Source organism: Nicotiana attenuata, unplaced genomic scaffold, assembly GCF_001879085.1.
Source record: "Nicotiana attenuata strain UT unplaced genomic scaffold, NIATTr2, whole genome shotgun sequence".
Taxonomy (NCBI): Eukaryota; Viridiplantae; Streptophyta; class Magnoliopsida; order Solanales; family Solanaceae; genus Nicotiana; species Nicotiana attenuata.
The window spans coordinates 198,752-214,580 of record NW_017671807.1 but is presented as its reverse complement, the minus strand read 5'-3'; the positions used below and the strand labels follow the sequence as shown (position 1 = coordinate 214,580).

Here is a 15,829-nt window from a genome sequence, read left to right as displayed (position 1 = left end):
AATGCAGGAGAAGGACTGGGAACGGTTTGTTAATATTAGCTACTTCTTTCGTTTCGTTTTATATTGGGATAATTCATAAAATCCTCCCCGACCTATGACCATATAACTATTTTAAAGTGTAATAAACACCCACCTAAGTGCTGACGTGGCATAGAGAGTGTGCACACTCTCTTAAGGGCAAGTGGAAGTTACAAAAATAATTTTAAAATTGATTAACAGGTACAAGTGTCATCTTTTGGTTGGACATTACATAATTAATTACATCTAATTAATTAGTCTCCTTCGTATAAACCTCTTCTCGCACGAACAAGGGGGACATCGTTTCAACGGCGAAATACCAGAGTGAAAATCCAATACAATGCAAAATCAACCCAAAAATCAAAAGCAGATATGTTTAGTAACAGAAACAGAGCTACAATTAGAGGGAGCAACGAGCGTTTTAAGTAAGAACCTACGGACAGTCAAAACGGTTAACAACAATGGAGTTTCGCCGAAGCAAGGGTCTTCGTCGGAGTTTCGTTCTCCGACCACATCTGACAATGTGAAACAAGTATTATATAAAGGTCTGGAAATAGGAAAATAAGGAAGAAGGAGAAAACAATGAAAACAAGTTTTTAAATAAGAAATACACATTTTAGGCGCATGTATTTCACCACTTTGCACGCATCTGGTTGTAGCTTTTTCAGGGGTAAATAAATTTACTTTAAAGTAGTTCAGAGGGGTAATAGAAACCCCAAAAAGAAAAGGTGTGTAGTTGGTAATATAGTTATAGATCGGGGAGAATTTTATGCATTATCCCTTTTATATTTATGTTGTGGTGTTTGACTAGACACTTAAGTTGAAGTGTATATATTACTTATTAAACTGAGTAGTAATCTATTATAGTATACCAGAACTATATCTTAATGTAGATTGTGAAAAGAAAATTTAAATCAATTAAAATTTTGTATATGTGTCAGCTTAGAATATTCTAAAACAAGAAGTGTAACAATTGGAACGACTGAACTAGGTTTACGAATATTGCACCTTCTGACTGCACACAAGAATTCACATCAAATTTGAAGCAGGCATTTTCACCACCAAATAGCAAGAGATCCAAAAGGGCATTTCCGAACGTGCCGCAGTAGTATCTAAATGAAGGATAGAGGGACAGACCCATTATTCACTATTTTTATACCTCGGAGATTTCTCGGTTATCAAAAACGAGATTCAAAAGGATATATGATTGAAATTTAAAAAAAAGGGTATATGATCAATCAAGCTAACTGTAGTATAGGTCGGACATTACCATTAATACTCTAGCAAAAGCAAGATCAACAGTCATGTCCAACAATACTAAAGAGTTAAAGTTGGTAAGGTAAAATAGAAGGAAATTACAGAGCCGTATTCATTTCGCCTTCCCATCAATGACCTCAAGTCTTCCAAGAGGGATCGCGTTGATCTCTTTCAAGACCTTGAGCTCCAAGTATCGCCTAGTGCATTGCAGGGCGGGGAACTTCTGGCCTAACCGGTGTCTTTGAAGGACTCACCCTACAACATTTGCAAAGTTGTAAAGTTTTAAGTCATGTACTTGAATATACTGAATTACTTGTGGACATGAGGAGAAAAATCCAAATCTACAAGTCTCCTACCTCGTAACTTATTCGAGACTCAAGTTTGGGTTCGAGTAAATGATCTTAAGTACAAAGTTTAGAACCGATAAGAAGAAAAAACTTCAAATTTTTTGTTTGACGATCTGTCTCCTATAACATTCTTGTGAGCGGCTCTCTGATTTCCTCAATTTGACTCGATAGACACTGCTATATTATAAGCTAATGAGATCTATGATTACAGAATATTCTTGGGGCTCCAACATGCTTCAACAAACTCCAACAATAATCTTTCTAAAATACCTAGTTTGTTAATTTCTTTTAATTTCACTTCTTATTACTCCTTTCGTTCACTTTTTCTAACATTTCTGGTACCAACTAATTCATTCGGGCAAGACATCTTACGATGTCATGATGCGCCCATTCCTATGGCCATTCCTTTAATACTTCTGGCTCTCGGGAGTCTCTTTGTAGGATACTTATAAGATCTCATCATATTGTACTAATTATTGGAATAGAGATAGAGATTTAGTCGCACAGTCTACTCATATCTTTTTAAAATTGAATTAGTTACATGTTAGAGTACAACTTAGGGAAGCTATCGATTAATAGTACTCTTTTTCGATTCATATGATCGTCTTTAACTAACTGCAACCTAATCTGCATAGCTGAATATATGATTATATATATACAACCTCAAAGCCAGAGACAGCCATATTGTCAATACGACCTCAAACAGGGGACCAATAACTAGTAACACTCCCTCATTTCAGCCAGTTCCAAAAACTATACCTGTCTGATTTAGACTCTAGCATCAAGCATGCAATGCGCTGACCTTTTAAAACATAAGCATTATTTGTAGTTTTTATTTCAGACGACAGAAGGAAAGCACAGACTGAAAAAATGATAATTCTTGCAGTTTGAGGGTTAAATGCATAATTCTGTTACCTTCTTGAAAACAACTACCAAAATAATAACAATAGTAGAAAGATGCAATAAGAAAAGAACAAATGCATTCTTGAGAAAAAAATGTTAGCGTGGACCAGCTGAAGCGACTTCTAAATAAGCTTACCTGATAGGTTGGGAGCCCAATGTCTCACCACAAAGATCCAATGCCAAAATTGCACTCTCAGCCTGCACATTTTTCAAGTATAAGTTTGTCTGCGGACATTGCTCCACAATTAAAGAGATTATTTTAGTAGAATAACAGTCAAGACTCATTTCCAGCCATTTCTCTCTCTGTATACTAACAGAACAATTGAAAATAATGAGGTTTGTATTTTGTTTTGTGGAAAAACTGATGGTGTATTTTATTTTTACATTTTGTTACCGAAAAACATATTGTCCCTCACACCAAACTTTCTCGAAAACCAAAAACAAAAAAGAATTTGGTAAAGCCCCTCTCAAACCAAACAGCAAAGAGCATCCTCTCCCCAATAGTGTCCATTCTGTTGTTGAAAATATTGTTCGATTTTTTGGTTTAGACAGTCGCAAACTGAAACCTAGCGGAAACATATTCGGTTCTGCTAGATTTTTTGTAATTAAGGTTCTGGTTATTTCGGTTATATAAGACTCCTCAAAATTTGACAAGTGAAATAGACAATGGGTCTACTATAAGTTTTTGCAAAATATTCTCAAACTCATTTCTCCCTTCGTCCTTCTCTGATCCCTTCGTCCCTTTCTTTCCCCAAGTTCACAACTTCGTAGTCTTTTCAGGCTGCCACGACAGGTTGGAGGAAGGTTAATGGTGGTGATGGCAACGGGATTTTCACATACTCTTGTCTCTTCTCTCTTGGGATTGCCTTTCACTAAATATATGGAGAAGGTCTGATGAATTTGGATTAGGCAGGAGGAGAGGCGGAACCACGACTTGAAGATTATGGGTTCTGAATAGTTAGTGGGCTCACAATTAAATATTTATACATATTTAATAAATTTCCTAATATAAATACGGGTCTAAGCAACAACTACTGGAATCGTTCGAACCCGTACCGAATACTCTAGCTCCGCCCCTAGGTTTGGTTTGAACTATAGGTAAGGAAGTATAAGGTTGGTATAGAGAGGACCAACTTAAAATATGAACATTTTGGTTCAGTTTAACCAAACTTTTTCATAATACCAAAAACTAAAGGGAATAACAGAAAATTCAAAAAATCAGAATCGTAGTTGATGGGAAAACTGAAAATACTGAAATTGAGAAAATGAAAAACCTCCGTTTGGTCGGTTTTTCGGCTTCAACAGAAAATACACCCACCCCTAGAGTATACTCTCGCAGCATTAGAAACACAAAGTATCTATTTCGCTCTAAGCAGGTCGCACATGGGTATATTGCCGCAATCGGCAAGCGTGCAGGTAGAAACGGGTCATTGATGCTTAATACTAGCATACACATCGCACATAAGAACGTACCATGACAAATTCAACGAAAGCTATACGGGTTGAGTGCACTTGATCCCCCAAAAGCCTCAAACGAGAAACCTGCAAAGGAAGAATATCATTCATTCTCACCCCTTAAGTCAAGATTCCCTATCTTACTGAGAGCTTTTGAACATCATACTAACCTCACCACATCTTGTTTCAAAAAAGATTTTGACATCAGCTTGAGAAACCTGTTGAGCATATAGTATATCAATTCTACAATAAGAAAAAGTAATTCAACCAGCAACTAAGGTATGAGGCCGTGAGCCAAATAATAAACAACTAGATTGTGAATAAGCTCCAAAAATATCCAATAGAAAGATGCAGTCAAGAAAAACATGGATATTTCAGAAGATTGCAAATATGAAACACTGTACCATCTTATCGATATTTGTGCAATAGACTGTCCTCGCGCACATCTCGCGCTCATCCTCTGACTATATATAAAACAACAGAATCGACAAGAAAGAAATTAGTTGACCTAGATTCCACAAGGCTGAGATAGAACCATAAACAAATTATTTTGGTACTATTTTCCACCTACTAGCACAGTGAAATGACAAAGATTTGCTTACCCTTGGAAGGAATGTAGGATTTACAGGTAGTATAGCAGTTTTTGATGGTAGGACCTTGAGTGGAGAGAAACCTAATATTGTCCCACAAAGACTAAGTGCAGCTCTTGCAGAATCTGTTCGGAGTGATTCCATACGACATTATTAGTTTCGAATGTTCGGCAATATTAAGAACTTCAAGTCACTTCGAATCTTCAGCAATCTTAAGAAGATCAAATCAAGATATACTACTTACATTCATCAGCGAACTCCACAAAAGCAAAGCGAAGGCGGGAGTGGGGATCACCGCAAACTCGGCAGTCAACAACCTGCTAATAAGCACAGCCAAGATGAAACCAAACCACTTTTACACTCTTTAATAGAGTAACAGATCAAGTTTTCTCTCAAAGAAGTTCCATGAAGTCAGTCTAATTCTGGAAACGTTCTAATTAAGTCATCACAAAGGGCATGGAAATTAGCAAATTAAGATGACAAACAGGAACATAAACATCATGATCTCCAAGACCCACACCTTGTAGCCCCAACAAAAACATATTATAACGTCTAGATCCACAATTGAGCGACGCATTTTTAAGGCAAAAAGGCTACCCGCCCTGGAAATCAAGTATCATACAGGTCCCACCATAAACCAAACTGCAGACAAACTCTTGAGACTGCTGATGGAAGTTAGGAGACAACAAGTGCCTACAACCAGAGTTTCCTCTATCGGTGTTATCAAAGGTGCGCTTAAGCCCCTTAAGCGAGGCGCAGAACATGTTGAGTGCTTCGCGTCGCTTAGCAGGCGCTCAGTGTCGTCATCAAGGCGCTAAGGCATATTTTTCCTTGCCAATGAGCGTAATCTTGAAGAGGCGACACTAAACAATTGATATTTCACTTTATCGTAATTTTTTTCTATTTCTTTGTCCATATATTTGTTATTCATGCATATAATTATTAGTCTTGAACTACACAGTACACATACATGTTTGTTTGTTTTCCTCCATTTTCGCCTTTCTTCATCGAAGCCCACGCTTTATTTGCGCTTTTCACTTAAAGCCCCGGCAGCTCTTCGAGCTTTTTTGCACTTTTCGCCTTCGATAACACTGCCTCTATCGGGAACCATAGAGGGCTTATTTGAAAGGTCAAGTCTTGGCATATATAAATCCATGTACTTCTAACCATTGATAAGCATGAGGGTAAGTTCCCTAGTGTAAATGCATCTTCACAAAAGTGAAGTGGCACATACTTCTTATTTGCGTGCAAATTGCTATTTGCTAAAAGAAGATGATTTTCTCACCAAATGAAGACGGATATTTGCTGGAGATTGAGGAACATGTTTTCTTCTCACTAAAACTAATGAGGGTGTGGGAGCAGTTAGAGGAGTTATTTATGATAGCCATGTATAGCTAGTCCAAGCTAGCATGGACTAGTGTAGCTTTATACCAAATGAACCGAAAAGGAAGGAAATTACTTGTTTCTTGGTTTCTTAAGTTATTAAAAGAAGCATGCACACAAGAACTCAAATATCTAAAATGATGATTCAGACCAATGTTCAGAAGGGCATAGTGACTTACTTGTCCATAGGCACTAAATAGCGCAGCAAGCTGCTCCTCTGTGACCTACATTTTGATAAGGTAAAAGGCAACCAAAAAAAAATATTACATAAATCTTAATACAGAAAATCATACAAAATTCAATAATCATCCATCCTTACATACATTGATATCAATGTCAGAAACATAGACTGTTCGCCTAATGCTATCTTCTCTTTGAGCTCTGAAAGATCTACTGTTCATTCTCCTTCTGCCCTGGTTAAAGTTGTTCCCCCTCTGTAAAAAAAATAAAGTGAGACAAAAATTGAGTTACACGAAGCCGTAGTAAGTTGAAAAATGTCAAGTAGGTATAATATATAACCGGTTCTCCAGTAGTAGCACTGTCGACTATGGGCTATTATGCACTCTCCCATTTAAGAAGGTAAGCGAATTTAGAATGATCGGACGAAAACATTTAGTCAGTGTATATGAAATGATAAATTAGCCGCTAATATCTCTTCCACATATGGCGAAAGTTATGTTTAGTATGTCTAAACGACCAACATAACGAAATGGAACAACTAGCACGTGCACGTTCAGATTGAAACAACCAATTCCACGTTGTCCACTGCAATGATTCCAGCGGTACTCATCCACTTAAAGCAGCTAAGCATCAGCAATCAAAGTGACAAACCAAAATAATTGAATCCCACTCAATTAACTTAAATGTCAAATTTCTTTTTTTAACAAATGGAATGTCTAAATTGACCTACTAATAGACCAACCATCATCCATTCATTCTCGGCAGCTTTAAACATTTACACGTTCAATGTTTCCTGATAGTTGTGAAACCCTGGTTTCTAAATCTGTTCAATTAGCAGCATTTGATAAATGATTACAAGTGCCAAAAAGCATAAGGATCGTCGCAACAACTTAATCTGGAAATTGATTACTTACGCTCACAGAATAAGTAGTGTCCCAAAATATATGAAATATCCAAAAAAAAACATTTCTTACCTAGCAAATGTGGAGATTTCTCAAGCAAGTACAAAAATAACAGTTAAGCTAAATCTCCTTCAATTCCAACTATTACGCCCACACATTAATGTGTACACACGAGATAAATCTTAAAGGTAAAATCTTTATTAGAAACCTATGTTGCGCGGACTCTCCAAATATGATGCTGCACCCGTGTCGGGTCCTCCAAAAATGCACTACTTTGGGAGGATTCAACATACACCCTCTGACATTTTCATAGAGTCCACGCAACATAGCTAGAAACAACATGTTCACAAATTATGACAAAATTCAACATGGATCAATTAAACCAAGTTCAATCATGAAAAAAGAATTAAAACACACTAAACCAGTACAGTCAGACCTCTCTATAACAGCATCCCTATATAACAACACTTCACTATAAAAGCTAAGTTTTTCCACAACCAATTTTCTATCTTATGTTATAATATATGTTCTATATAACAGCACTTCGCTATAACATCCAAAAAATATTTGGAACAAACGAAGCTGTTATAGAGAGCTTTGACTATATAGGCAATTCCAAGTTTTCCAAGAGAAATCCTCCAACTAATAATTGTTCAGTCATGAATAGGACCTTAAAAGTTAAAACAGACTAAAACAATACAATTATATTTCAAAAATCTCCAAACAATTAAACAATGAAAAATAACAAGAATTAAAAATATTGAAGATATACCCTTTGGTTATTTCTGAAACCATCACCTCCCAGAGACTTGTGAGCTGTAACAAAATTATTGAAAAACATCTGATCACGATTATTATATGAAGAAGGAACAAATTCCTTAGCCTGTGGATTCAACTTGAGTTTATTCAACATATGAACAATATTCTGCATTTCATATTCTGATTTTGAATTTGTGATTAAATCAGAATCCTTAATCACTGCTGTCTCATCAGACCCTTGTGTACCAGTAGCCATTGAAACAAAAACCCAAAAAAGCTCAAAACTTTAACAAGAAAAACTAAGAATTCTTGATTTTTTCTGCAAAAATGTAATCTTTATATGATCTGATATAGGGAATTTGTTATTGAAGAGCAAAATGCGTGTTATTGAAACAGACCCATTTGGGGAAAATAAATGTGAGAAAAGTTGGGTGATGAGTGAGAAATTGAAGAGAAGAGAATAAGCTAAAAAGGGGTTTTGGTGGCGTGGTTTATTAGAAAAACAACAAGTGGCTTTGGGCTTTGGCCTTTTGCGACTCTTATTTTGTTTTGTTTTCTGTTTTTGGAAAAGAGGAGAATAGTGCGTGCGTTTTTAGTCGTGTATTTGTGTTACGCATACCGAGGTATTGTAGGGATTTTTTTGTTTATCTAACATTCATACAAGAAGGGCAGACTTAGAGCAACGATACAGTTATATTGTGCGACCTATAGGTTATAGTTTCGAACCGATATGGGTTATAGTTTCGAACCGTTAAATTAAGATTTTTTTTCCGGGACCTTATATGAATGCGGAATGTTTTGTATACCGGGCTGCCCTTAAAATTACTCAATATATATAGAGAGAATTACCATTTTATCATAAAAAATAACATAATGTGTTACTTTTTACGCAATATATAGAAGTTAATGTCGTGGAGGTGGGTGGAAGTTGAAGGCAATTAAGAAAAAGGATGGAATAGGTTTGGCAATAGATAGAAGAAGCGAGGAAGCGAGACAGATTCAAGATTTAAGTTTAAAGATTTCAATCTTAAAATTAGCATTTAACTTATTATATTTTTAAAATTATTGATTTAGAACTTGATATTTATTAAAAATATCGATAGTAATGGTGCCTTTGAGTATTCTCTATATTTGTCAAAATAATACATTATATACACTTAATCAATGTAAATATTTTGTATATATAAGCTACCGCCTGTAATTAATTTTGATCGACAGGCTAAAAATTTTTAAAAAAAAAACTTTTAAAAGTATCTTGCAGAAATAAGAAATTATGCAAGATATGCATGCATACATACTCCTTTTTATAGCCCGTTTGGCCGAGCTGCAAAAATCAGCTTATTTTGAGAAGTGCTTTTTTTTAAAAGTGCTTTTCTCAAAAGTACTTTTGGGGAGAAGCAGTTTGTGTTTGGCTAATTAGTTTGAAAAGCACTTCTGAGCAGCAATTAGTGTTTGGCTAAGCTTTAAAAAACTGCTTCTAAGTGTATTTTTCTCAAAAGTGTTTCTCAAAAAAGTGTTTTTGGAGAGAAGCTACTTTTTTCTGCTTCTCCAAAACTGCTTCTGCTTCTCCTCAAAAGCACTTTTTTTCCTTCCAAAAGCTTGGCCAAACACCTCAATTTTTGGCCAAAAGTGCTTTTGGCAAAAAAAGAGCACTTTTGGCCAAAAAGAATCTTGGCCAAACAGGATATTAGTGTTTGGCTAAGCTTTAAAAAACTGCTTCTAAGTGTATTTTTCTCAAAAGTGTTTCTCAAAAAAGTGTTTTTGGAGAGAAGTTACTTTTTTCTGCTTCTCCTCAAAAGCACTTTTTTTCCTTTCAAAAGCTTGGCCAAACACCTCAACTTAATTGTGGTACATAAAAAAATGTCACCTTTAGTGCATGTATATTCTAAAGTGCTTAAGTTTAAAATAAATTTTATAGCATACAAAAGTTAATTATTGTATATCATTTAATATTTTTAACTTCTTAATTTTCTTTCTGAGTGATGCACGTAATTGAAAGCTATATTAATCGCTTTAATTTATTTGTAAACACTATGAAAAAGGAAAAGGAAGATTCAGTTCTCCTTGTTATGGAAGCTTTTGAAATTTCTTGCTTGAAATTTTCATGTTTATTTTAGCAACAAATTCAATTATTTTTTTTCTTTCATTGACTGGTAAAAAAAATATCAATGTTCTAATATGTAATATTCACAGTCAAGATAAAACTCATAAAAATTAAATATTTAAACCCTAAGAGAAATGACAAGGAACTAAATTTTAAAAATAATTAGAGGAAAATAATTGAAGTGGTCAAGATATTTGTATACGGGTGAAACCGGACCATAAGCCGGACCGGTTTTCGATAAAATAAATCGAGATAAGGGACTCATCGAGACAGGCTCCGGGGGCACGACGCACGCCCTCGAGTATATCTGGGTCATGACCCCGGGATCGGTCCAAATCCCAAAAGACTTCAGAGAGCATTATTGGGCAATCAAGCACGATTAACGGAAGGCCGCAATATCCGTGACCCGTCGGGTATCACGGTCCGGATCTCGCCACGTTCGACAGAAATCCAATGATTAGTTAAACGGGAGATTTTACCTTTTAGGAATTGTACCTAGAGTAGGATTCCCCTACTATATAAAGGGGTCTGATTATTCAGTAAATTAACACGCATATCAAGGCAATATACTATTATTTTTTGTCATTCAAAGTTCCTACATTGTCAATCAGTGTTTCATTATTATAAGCCCGGGATCAAAGACGGATACCTCATTGAGGGTGCCCTCTAGTCCAGAATCACCCCCCCCCCTTTATTTTCAAGCGGTTTGATAATTTATTATATCTCTTATCTGTTTATTCGAGCAATCTTTACGTTTGTATTGAATAAATCCACGTATCCTTGTTGGCCCAAGAACAGGTGAAGTTTTGAAGACTGACAAAAGAACTCAGACATGGACCAGGTCCATCTTGTGAAACACAGTCATGATCGACCCAAACATGTGAGATGCACGTGAAGGAGATAAATCTAACTTATCAGAAGTAATATCTCCTGATCTGATCGAAAAGGTTGCATACTGGATAAGGAGAGAAAGGCTCCTTACATGAAGAGAACACAGTTTAAGAAGAGGATAGTGTTAGAGTATGAGATCAACTAGAACTCTTCTACGACAGAAGAGTAGAATCTGTATCCTAGTTAATCTCTAATAACTAACCCATTAAATATCAGTGTTGTTCTCTTTTACAGGGAATGCACATAAATAGAAGTTAAACTTAAATTGAGAGCAAAAGAGCAAGGCGATTTTGCAAGCAATTTATGTGTGATTCAAGCATGCAATCCTGAAGCTACTTGAACAAGATAGAAGAACCAGTTCCAAGTTTCTATCTTTTATTCTAGTTCAATTGTAGTAGGTGATTTTACATTGTACCTTTCAGCTTTTATAGAAGCAATTGTATTAGGTGCCTAGAGTATTCAAGTTAGAGTTAACTTGAAGTTGTCGCAACAGTTGAGGCTGTGTGCCACAACGGGATTAGAGTTAATCCTTAGGTTTACAAAGAGTTTTGTAAATGTTGTTTTGGCTCAGTGATTTTAGTGGAAGTTTGGAAAAATCCTACTGAGTAGTAGGTCGTGGTTTTTTCACCTTTTGAGCCAGGTGTTTTCCACGTAAAAATCTCTGTGTTCTTTATTTTCTTTACTTCTTATTCCGCAAATAGTAGTAGTTGGAACACTTAGAAGAACCAGGCCCTTCTATAGTTCTGTTAAGCGAAAATTGGGTACCACACAAATCATCCCCCCCCCTCTTGTGTGGTATTGAAGTATAAAACATCATTTGGTATTAGAGCAGGTTATCCTTGAAGAGGCTAACACCTTAGGAAAAGATCAAGATGAGTGCACCACCTGGAAACTGGGAAGGACAATCCACTACTAGGCCCCCACTCTTTAATGGTCAGTACTATTCTTGGTGGAAGAATAGGATGAGAGATCACATTATAGGAGAAGACTATGAACTCTGGGACATAGTCACTGATGGTCCCCTGGCTACTACAAAGAAGAATGCTGAAGGAGTGGACGTGCCAAAGACAAAAGCCGACTGCACTACTGAAGATTTGAAGAAATGGGAAAAGAATGCCAAGGCCAAGAAATGGCTTGTATGTGGACTAGGTACTGATGAGTACAGCAGGATTCAAAGTTGCACCACTGCTAAGGAGATATGGGACACTTTACAAGTGGCTCATGAAGGAACTCCTCAAGTAAAGAGATCAAGAGGAACACTGCTATATTCTCAATATGAGAATTTTACTATGAAGGAAGGAGAAACTATCCAGGAGATGTACACAAGGTTCACAACACTAACAAATGAACTTAAATCTCTTGGGAGAATTATCCTTGAAGAAGACAAGGTTGAGAAAATCTTGACAAGGGTCTTACCAGTAACTTGGGAAAGCAAAATCACTGCTATTCAGGAATCAAAGAACATTGCTACTCTCAAGTTGGATGAACTGACTGGAAATCTCACTGCCTATGAACTGAGAAGGCAAACCATGAAAATGGATGCACCCAAGAAGGAAATGAGTCTGGCTCTCAGAATAGCTGAAGGTGCAGATTTGGAGGATGATGAAATGGCCATGATCACAAGGGATTTCAAAAAGTACCTAATGAGAGGAAAGGGTTCTTCAAGAGGTACAACCTTCAACAAACCAAGAGCTCCTGAGAAACAGACCCACGAGGGTTGCTACAAATGTGGCAAGACTGATCACATGATCAAGAACTGTCCTCAGTGGGAAATTGAATGGAAGAAGGAAAGGGCTGAACGAAGGAACAGGTTCAACCCAAAAGGAACAAAGGATCAACAAAGGCTGTGGTTGCTGCTTGGGGAGAAACATGAAATGAGGATTCAGAAGACGAAGCTGGATATGAACAAGCACTTATGGCCATCGGAGAATCAGATGATGAACAAGAGGTAAGTGTGACTCATCTCAAAGACAAGATTAAACTTCTGTCTAAAGAAAGGTTATCTGAACTATTGCTAGACTTCATCGATGAGTATGAGATAATTAACAATGAGAAGGAAGAGTTGTCTAGGGAGTGTGTGATCTTAAAAGCCAAGTGCAAAAATCTAGAATATAGGGCTAATGAGAGTGACAGTAAAAATGCTGAGTTGAAGAACCAGGTTCTTGAACTTGACACCAATGTCCTAGAACTTAGGCCTGAAAATCTAAAACTGAAATTAGGAACAGGTAAGAAGAAAGCTGATCACACACATTTCACCTTAGAAGAAAACCTAGGAAAAATAAAGGATGAGTTGTACAGGAAGATGAGCAGATAAGAGTCTTAAAAGAAGACCTAGGGAAGGTAAAGCATGAACTAGACAGAACTTGCAAATGGAATAAGGCTTCTGATGCACTATCCTGGCTACAAGAACATCACAGTAGCAACAAGAGAGGACTTGGCTTTGGGGCTCAAGCACCTAAGTGGGACCCCAAAAGCAAGTACATCACTCTCCCTGAAAACAAAATCTGCACACACTGTGGCAAGACTGGTCATTACAAAAATGAATGTAATGCAAAAGAAAAGGCCAGTCAAAAGAACAAAACCTTTGTTCAAGAGAAAAATAAGCTGACTGGGTGGACTAAAAGGAATTTGATTTACCCCTTTGCCTATAGAAAGGGACCCAAACTAGTTTGGGTTCCTAAGACTAACCCTTGATTTCTTTTTGCAGGTACAAGTGAAGGGAAGTAGCCAAATATGGTACATGGATAGTGGCTGCTCAAAACATATGACTGGAAGCAAGAACCAGTTCCTTTCACTTGAGGACTTAAAATGAGGTAATGTATCCTTTGGAAATGGGAAGAAAGGTGAGATTATTGGGGTTGGAAAGGTAGGTAAGACAGACTCACATTCCATTGAGAATGTCTACTTGATAGATGGCTTGAAATATAGCCTAATCAGTGTATCACAACTGTGTGACAGAGGTAACCTTGTAGCATTTACCTCTACCAAATGCTTTGTGATTAATCTTACCACTGACAAGATTGTTTTGCAGAGAAAAAGAGTTAACAATATTTACATTGTAGATTTGTCCACTCTCTCAGAAAATGAACTCACTTGCTTGAGTGTGTTGGAAAATGATCCCCTCTTGTGGCACAAAAGACTTGGTCATGCAAGTCTGAATCAACTCAACAAATTAGTCTCCAAGGACTTGGTGATAGGGTTACCTAACATCAAGTTCAAGGAAGACAAAGTTTGTGAGGCCTGTGCAAGGGGGAAGCAGGTAAGATCATCCTTTAAAAGCAAGAAAATGGTAAGCACAACCAGGACGATGGAACTGGTTCATATGGATCTCTGTGGTCCAATGAGAACATTGAGCAGAGGTGGTAAGAAATATGTGATGGTACTTGTTGATGATTATTCTAGATTTACCTGGGTACTATTCTTAACATCTAAGGATGAAGCATTTGACATGTTTACTGCCTTTGTTAGAAAAACTCCGAAACAACTAGGTAATCAACTTGCATCAATCAGGTCTAATCTTGGAACTGAATTTGAAAATGCTAAGTTTGCTGAATTTTGTGATGAGCATGGTATAGATCATAATTTCTCTACCCCTAGGACTCCTCAACAAAATGGAGTAGTTGAAAGAAAGAACATGACTCTTGAAGATATGGCTAGGACTATGCTTCTTTCTAGTAAACTGCCTCATAGCTTCTGGGCAGAGGCTGTAAACACTGCATGTTATATCATTAATAGATGCATGACTAGACCTCTTGTAGAGAAGACTCCCTATGAGTTACTTAAAGGGAGAAAACCAAATATATCCCATCTTAGGGCATTTGGATGCAAGTGCTTTGTGCACAATAATGGAAAGGACTCCCTAGGTAAGTTTGATCCCAGAAGTGATAAGGGAGTATTCTTGGGATATTCTTCACATAGCAAGGCTTATAAAGTGTTTAATAAAAGAACTTTCTGTGTAGAAGAAAGTGTGCATGTAGTTTTTGATGAAACTAACATTCTTTCTGAGAGACAGGAACATGAAGATGAAGCTATTGGGCTGGTAAAAGATTTGAGTGAAGTCTCAGCTCAAGCTAAAGTTGCACCAAAATAAGGAACAGGTGATGGAACAAGTTCTTCCATCCAGGGCAACCTGACAGGGGGAACTGAACAAAGTGGAACTGAAACCAATCCCCTAAAGGAACCTGTTCATGATCCTGTTCCTCAGCAACAGAACATGGGAGAAACATCGAGCAGAAATCAGTTGGTTGTGAAACCTCACAAGTATCAAAGTTCTCATCCCATTGAGAATATAATCACTGATCCAACCACTGGAGTTAAAACTAGATCACAATTAAAGAATCTGTGTGCCTTTGATGCTTTCCTATCTCTTATTGAACCTAAAAATGTTGTTGAGGCTTTGTAGGATGCAGATTGGGTAAATGCAATGCAAGATGAACTCAATCAGTTTGAGAGAAGTCAAGTTTGGCACCTAGTTCCAAGACCCAAGGACAGATCAGTAATTGGCACTAAATGGGTCTTCAGAAACAAGCTTGATGAAGATGGAACAGTTACAAGGAACAACGCAAGACTGGTGGTCCAGGGTTATAGCCAAGAGGAGGGTATAGACTATGATGAGACCTTTGCTCCAGTTGCAAGACTGGAGGCAATAAGACTCCTCATAGCCTTTGCAGCACACATGGAATTCACTCTTCATCAGATGGATGTCAAAAGTGCCTTCTTGAATGGCTATCTAAAAGAAGAAGTGTTTGTTAAACAACCTCCAGGGTTTGAGAGCAAGGAATGTCCTGAACATGTGTACAAATTAGACAAGGCTCTCTATGGACTCAAGCAGGCTCGTAGAGCATGGTATGAACGATTGTCCAAATTCCTGCTTGAACATGGCTACAAAAGAGGTAAAATTGACAGTACTATATTCCTGAGGGAAAAAGGTAAGGATCTTCTTGTGGTACAAATATATGTTGATGACATAATTTTTGGGGCAACCACTAACAAACTAAGTAAAGATTTTGCCAAATTAATGTGGAGTGAGTTTGAAATGAG

General features: G+C 37.1%; 1 protein-coding gene across 2 annotated transcripts; it reads right to left on the bottom strand.

The window, feature by feature from the left end:
• Positions 1 to 1,193: 1,193 nt before the first annotated feature.
• LOC109210348 (polyadenylate-binding protein-interacting protein 8-like) lies at positions 1,194 to 8,300 on the bottom strand. Of its 2 annotated transcripts, none has more exons than XM_019373751.1 (10): positions 7,808 to 8,300; positions 6,277 to 6,387; positions 6,133 to 6,177; positions 4,815 to 4,890; positions 4,583 to 4,695; positions 4,385 to 4,444; positions 4,151 to 4,198; positions 3,999 to 4,067; positions 2,662 to 2,723; positions 1,194 to 1,530 (listed from the first exon to the last, which is right to left on the bottom strand). In XM_019373751.1, exons 1-10 carry the CDS (start codon positions 8,048 to 8,050, stop codon positions 1,473 to 1,475), a joined length of 885 nt encoding a protein of 294 aa, XP_019229296.1. In that variant the 5' UTR covers positions 8,051 to 8,300; the 3' UTR covers positions 1,194 to 1,472. The 2 variants fall into 2 exon arrangements, with proteins under 2 accessions (XP_019229296.1, XP_019229297.1); XM_019373752.1 differs by having other exon boundaries at positions 4,815 to 4,887; positions 7,808 to 8,299.
• Positions 8,301 to 15,829: the final 7,529 nt, after the last annotated feature.